The 6,097-nt window shown below is 39.7% G+C and overlaps 1 protein-coding gene across 1 annotated transcript; it reads right to left on the bottom strand.

Annotated features, from left to right (window-relative positions):
- Positions 1–278: 278 nt before the first annotated feature.
- Positions 279–5,637, bottom strand: LOC125976692 (uncharacterized). Its single transcript, XM_049732494.2, has 2 exons — positions 4,789–5,637; positions 279–1,862 (listed from the first exon to the last, which is right to left on the bottom strand). The coding sequence occupies exons 1-2, from the start codon at positions 4,810–4,812 to the stop codon at positions 1,242–1,244; spliced, it is 645 nt and encodes a 214-aa protein (XP_049588451.1). The 5' UTR covers positions 4,813–5,637; the 3' UTR covers positions 279–1,241.
- Positions 5,638–6,097: the final 460 nt, after the last annotated feature.

Here is a 6,097-nt window from a genome sequence, read left to right on the forward strand (position 1 = left end):
GTTCTTAGTTCAGGGACAAATCCTCAAAGCAAAGTCATCATGACATCACAAATGACAAAAACATCACCTTGTTCCTGTTTTTTGATTGAAAAAACGACCATGTACAGAACAGCTTTTTGTTAGTTACAAAAAATTACGTTTTGTAATGATGTACAATATACGTACGTCCTATGACAGAACCACTTGTGACCACAAGATGGCGTCAGTCTGCGTCTCAAACTGGAGGGCGCTACCGAATTCATTGACCACATACAATAAAAATCTCTAAAGCAATGAAATGCCAATGACTTTTTTTTATTGTTCCCAGCATATTTCAAAAAGACCTCTACCACAAAATAAATAAATCTAATGAAAACCCCAATTTTAAACTCTAAATGTAAGTTAAAACGCTACTTTGAAAGCCTGAATTTAAAACTCCAACCCGAGTTCGAAAATCTAATTTGAAACCATAACCCCATTTTAAAACCCTACTTTGAAGCCCTAATTGTAGTCTGAAACCTTAAGCCTACTATAAAACCCTACTCAGAAACTAGTTTGAAAATCCTCACTTATCTCTTACCTTTAAAAATGGAAGCATCAGAAATCTATTATTTCTAATCAAGCCATTTTTATTACTCTTCATTTAGTTAGTTCAGTCACGATAGCTGCTTTGCGAAAATTGCACCCAAAAATAACTGTGAAATCAGTGGATCAGTTGACAGCCAGTGTTACTCATTGAGATTAAATAAATAAATATGCAAATGAACATAGAATGTGTCCCCCCCCCTGAAAAAAGAAAATAACACAAGTGAACACAAGTGAAAGTAAAGAGGCCCCGTGTCATAATCCTGTAGTTGCACCCAAAAATAACTGTGAAATCAGTGGATCAGTTGACAGCCAGTGTTACTCATTGAGATTAAATAAATAAATATGCAAATGAACATAGAATGTGTCCCCCCCCCTGAAAAAAGAAAATAACACAAGTGAACACAAGTGAAAGTAAAGAGGCCCCGTGTCATAATCCTGTAGTTGCACCCAAAAATAACTGTGAAATCAGTGGATCAGTTGACAGCCAGTGTTACTCATTGAGATTAAATAAATAAATATGCAAATGAACATAGAATGTGTCCCCCCCCCCTGAAAAAAGAAAATAACACAAGTGAACACAAGTGAAAGTAAAGAGGCCCCGTGTCATAATCCTGTAGTTTCCACGGGTACTTGGGCCAAAAAAAAGACCACCACGCCCTTTTTTTTTTTTTACCTTAAAGAGTGGTGGGATTATTGTCCGCACTCAGAATCCAATCATTTTCCTCCAGGAAGTTAGACAGCGACAGCTCTTCCGGGTACGGCTCCACCAAAGGTGTGTTTAAAGGGAAAAATCCATCTGGAGCGTTGGGCGGAACGGGAATCGAACACGGCAGGGACTCGAGCGTTATCTGACTCGGCTTTGAGGTCCCATCGCCGCTGGTCTGCGCCGATATTAAAGCGTTCTCGTATTTATGCGGGTCGAGCGGCGGCGCTCCTGAATCTTCAATGGGAAACATTTCAGATGTGACTGAGAGGATGTCTTCGGGCTGAAGCGTGGAGAAGGTGGACGAGGGCAATTCTATGTGGGCGTCATTGCTAAACAGCGAATGAGGAGCGTGTGTAAACAGGGAGGAAGGAACTAAATCAGATGAGGGCATTGGATGAGGGTTTTCACCAAGCTCCGCTTTGGAGGTGACAGACGTGGAAGTCTGGAGGGCGTCCACCTGCACGGAACCTCGGAGGACACAAAAGGGCCGGTGGCGCTCCAGGGCGCTGTTGTAGTGACGGATCTCTTTTTTTAACGCTTTGATTTCCTTTTCCAGGGCGGAATTCGAAGCTTCCAGAGTCAGGAGCTCCTAAGAGAGGGGAGAAAAAAACAACAACGGATGTTTGCTATGATCAGCTGAAAGCGTGTAGAAATAAAGTCCGAAAACGCATTCAAGCACAGACACAATCCTACTGTTAAGCGTGAGAATGGCGACCCCAAGTGGATAAAAATCACATCTGCATATGCGTCACTGGTATTACGTACTGTGTACATTGTACACCAAGCTTTAATATATAAATTTTTGGTTGTTACTTAAAGTATTTGGGGGGGATTACTACACTCTTACAAAAATGTCATGTTGGGGTTTTGGGTGAAATTTGAGGATGAAACTACGCACCACAACTTTTGAATGTCAACTTCTCTAAGTTAGTATTTCCCAACCACATTGGTGTGCCGTGAGAGATGTTCAGCTGTGCCGTGGGAAATTGTCTAATATCAATTACAGATCAGGAGAGCCAAACCACTGGTCACATGACCTGGTCAGCCACTTCCTAATGGCACATGCGTGGCTAATTGGCGAGATTTCATGTTGTGGTGCGTCGGCACACATTCAGTTTAGATCTGTGCTGCCGGATGCTTTTGATAATAGCGACGCTTTAACTACCTTGGTGCGGTGACTTTGATTTTATTGTGGCAATATTTATGGAGCTAGTCTAAAACACAAAATCCGGTCATGTTGATTTTTATTACAATATTTATGGCACTAGTCTAAAACAGTAAACCTGTCATATTGATTCTTTTGAATTGTGATAGTGTGCCTCGAGATTTTTTTTTTTTTCAATGAAAAGGTGTGAGGTGGATGAAAAAAAGGTTGGGTGCTCTAAGTGGACGATTGCACTACCCCGCACTTAAAGTACATGTTGTTCTTTTCTTTGACTAAATAAGACAAACTTGGCATAAGTACACGGTGCAAGCTAGTGCTCAAAAAGGATTGTGTCCCAACAATTTTTTCAAGACCAATGACCGTGACCTCGCCTAATTTAAGTCAGGCCTCTGTACCAAGAATAATACTAGTAAATAAATAAATATTTTGCAGACATCACTCATCAGGAAATAATTAATAAATGAATATTATGAATTTTTTTAGACATCCTTCTCAGTTCCCAGAGTTGGGAATTTAGACTGGATATGGTCCTTGGAGACAGGATTTTAATAGACAGAAATTCCCAGAAATTGCTTCAAATTTTCTAATCCCCACCTTATAAACAGTATTACTTACAGTATTTATAATGCACCTTTATCAGTGAAATCTTTCAAAGGCGCAGTGTTAAAGATATGATTTGAGAGCTTTGCCTTTGTTGAATTTTTTGCAATTTTGGTTTGTTTTAACTTTTAATGGATAGCGGTAGCGGTTTGACATGCCTGCACAACCCACCTGCCTGCCTCCATCCCACCCCCAGCCGGGCTGCTATAAAACCATTTATGAGACCTAGGTACCTTATAATACCCACACAAGTACAACATTTTGTACTACAAGGGTAAAATAAATCACTTATTGCAAATGGGGAATTTTACCCTTGGAAAAATACCTTCTCCAGCCCAAAATATTATCAAAAAATAACTGTCTTGTAAAGGCTCATTCCAACAAGAATAAATGTATAAAATCAATGAAGCACATGTAATTGAAATATGTTGCATTCTGTTTAAGATTGATCTGTTTAAGGTATGGAATTTCTGATGTTTTCTCAAGATTATGTATAATTGTTAGATAACAAAGAAATTACTATACTAAACATATAGCATAAGAATATATCTATATTTATCATTAATGTGCAAATGTTTTGTTAATACTTATATGCAATCTACTTTACAGATATTAATGTGATGCATTGTATATATTACAGGTGAGCCAGACAGACACACCCAAACTTGTAAATAGAAAAGTACAAGCCAACATCAGGAAAAAGACCAAAACCAAGACTCAAGGTACTAATGTTACATAATGTTATGGACTTTTATTATTAATATTTGCAATTTGTTTTCCAATACTATTTCACCGGTATTTATTTGTCTATTTCCTTGAAACATTATATGTAAAGTACAGTAACTTTAATGTTTCTGCGTCAAAAGAGGTTTCTGAATCGGATAAAATGATGCTAATATTGCCGCTAGAGACGGACGGAGCTGTCGCTATCATCCGCCATGTTGTTTGGGTTTGTTGAGATCCGGATGCACAATTTGTGACGTCACAGTCATGGCGCCACACGTGTGGCTGCGTGCGGAACCCGATCGATAAACTGGCATTTCATTTTAGCTTTATTCTTAGTAATCGATGTCCATTTTTAATTTCCAATGCGGCAAATGTGTTCTCTTTATACATTCTATCAAATTCCGTTCTAATTGGAAGAAGAAGAAAAAAAAGATGTCTCTGGGACTTTAAGGATAATTTATTGCTGTCCAACCATACCTTTAATTTGCTTAAGTCATTATTTATTAGTCTTGTTAAGGTGTGTAAATCACTACCAGAACAAAAAATATTTGTGTCATCAGCAAACAAAACCATCTTCAAAATATGTGACGCCTTGCATCTATCATTTATATATAACATACAAAGTTTAGGGCCCAACACTGACCCCTGAGGGACGCCACAGGTAATGTCCAAACATCAACAGCTCTTGATCCGCTCTAATGGTTTCCCCCTGACGCCATAGCGACGTAATTTATTGAAGAATATTTCATGATTTATTGGATCAAATGCCTTTCTTAGATCTATGAATATCCCAGTTGTATATTGTTTTAGGTCTATTGCGTTAGTCATTTCCTCCACTGAGTCAATTAGTTGAGTTGAAGAGGTTGTTATCCGGGTCTATATCATGTTCCATATCCAGTGAACTGTGGTCAGTGTATTGAAATGATTGTCGTGTTCATTAATCCTCGGAGTTATGTTCCTGTTGTCTTCAAGTGTACATGGTTGACTTCTTTCGGTGTGTGTTATGGTTGTGAGTGGCGTTTACCTTACAGTCCTGCAGGATGATCATTGGTATCGGTCCAGCTGTATCCCCTTGGACTCCAGGAAAGTAGCCACCTGTCGCTCCGTGGAGTTAACATCCAGTTCACCGGGCTCACCTCCCTCGCCAGCGGCCAATGGCCGGGCGTTGACGGTCGGCAACCCTGCTTTCCAGGAAGGTGATTCTCTTTTCCTTTTCCTCATTCTGGATGCGGAGAGCTTTAAGCTCCTCAACCAGCTTAAGGAGAGCTTTCTGCTCCAGCCTGACAGCAGAGACTTCTTCAGTGAGGAAGTCCAACGCCTTTTTAATATCATCGACCTCCTCCACCGAAGAGAGGGGAGCCGCTGGTGCCTTCTTCGGACCCATGTTTGGGACGTGCTAGTTGTTTTTAACGGTGTAGCAGGCAATTACAAGGAGGGAGGGGCCTGTTTGTTGGCTGTGACTTGAAATGCAGAGCTGTTGAACGTATGACAATCGATGATTTATTTGAATGCGTAACTGTTGATGAGTCTTTATTCCGAACATATTTCAAACATAAAAGGAGGGGGGAAATGAATACAAATCAAATACAATCAATAATACAAAAAGTGCTATATTTAAGTCACTGTCGAGCTGTATCAAAGTCAAAGTCACCTTTATTGTCAATTTCTCCACATGCCAAAGACACACAAAGAAACCAAAATTTGTATGTGGGTTTAAAAAGCAAAAGGATTGATTGATTAATTGATTGATATCTATTTCGAACATACTAACTAAAGTGTCATATGTAAGTCCATACAACAAACAAACAATAAACCAACAAACTGGTAAAAAATAATCAAACACAAAGAATGCTCCAAAAGGAGTAGGAAGAAGCATACTGTCAGGTTCAGATTCAGCAAAAGGATCAGCAGACAAAACCAGTGAGACAGAATGTTGAGTCTTTTCTCGCGAGGATTGCATCCAGACTTACAGCAATCCAAAATACACTAAAGGTCTTGTTTACACTCCTCTCTTTTTATTCAGGAATGCCCTACCTACAATGTGAGACTAGCCCCTGATAGGTGGGGGGGAAAGCGTGGGCTTTGTCTCATGAGAGAAGAAACGAGATTCTATGTGAAACTAGAAGTCGCAGACAGGATCCCATGAGAAACGAAAAGTGTGCAAGGATAAAATGTTATGGGAAACAAAGTAGTCATGTGAAAAGAGTGCATAGACAAAATGACATGTGCAGACATCAACAACTTTCTTGGATTGTAGAAGGTCAGGAAGCTCCAGACAGCATCGTTTGACTTGTTGTGGACTGGGTGATGTCTGCAAGAAGAAACAGCAAGCA

Source organism: Syngnathus scovelli, chromosome 1 (assembly GCF_024217435.2).
Source record: "Syngnathus scovelli strain Florida chromosome 1, RoL_Ssco_1.2, whole genome shotgun sequence".
NCBI lineage: Eukaryota > Metazoa > Chordata > Actinopteri > Syngnathiformes > Syngnathidae > Syngnathus > Syngnathus scovelli.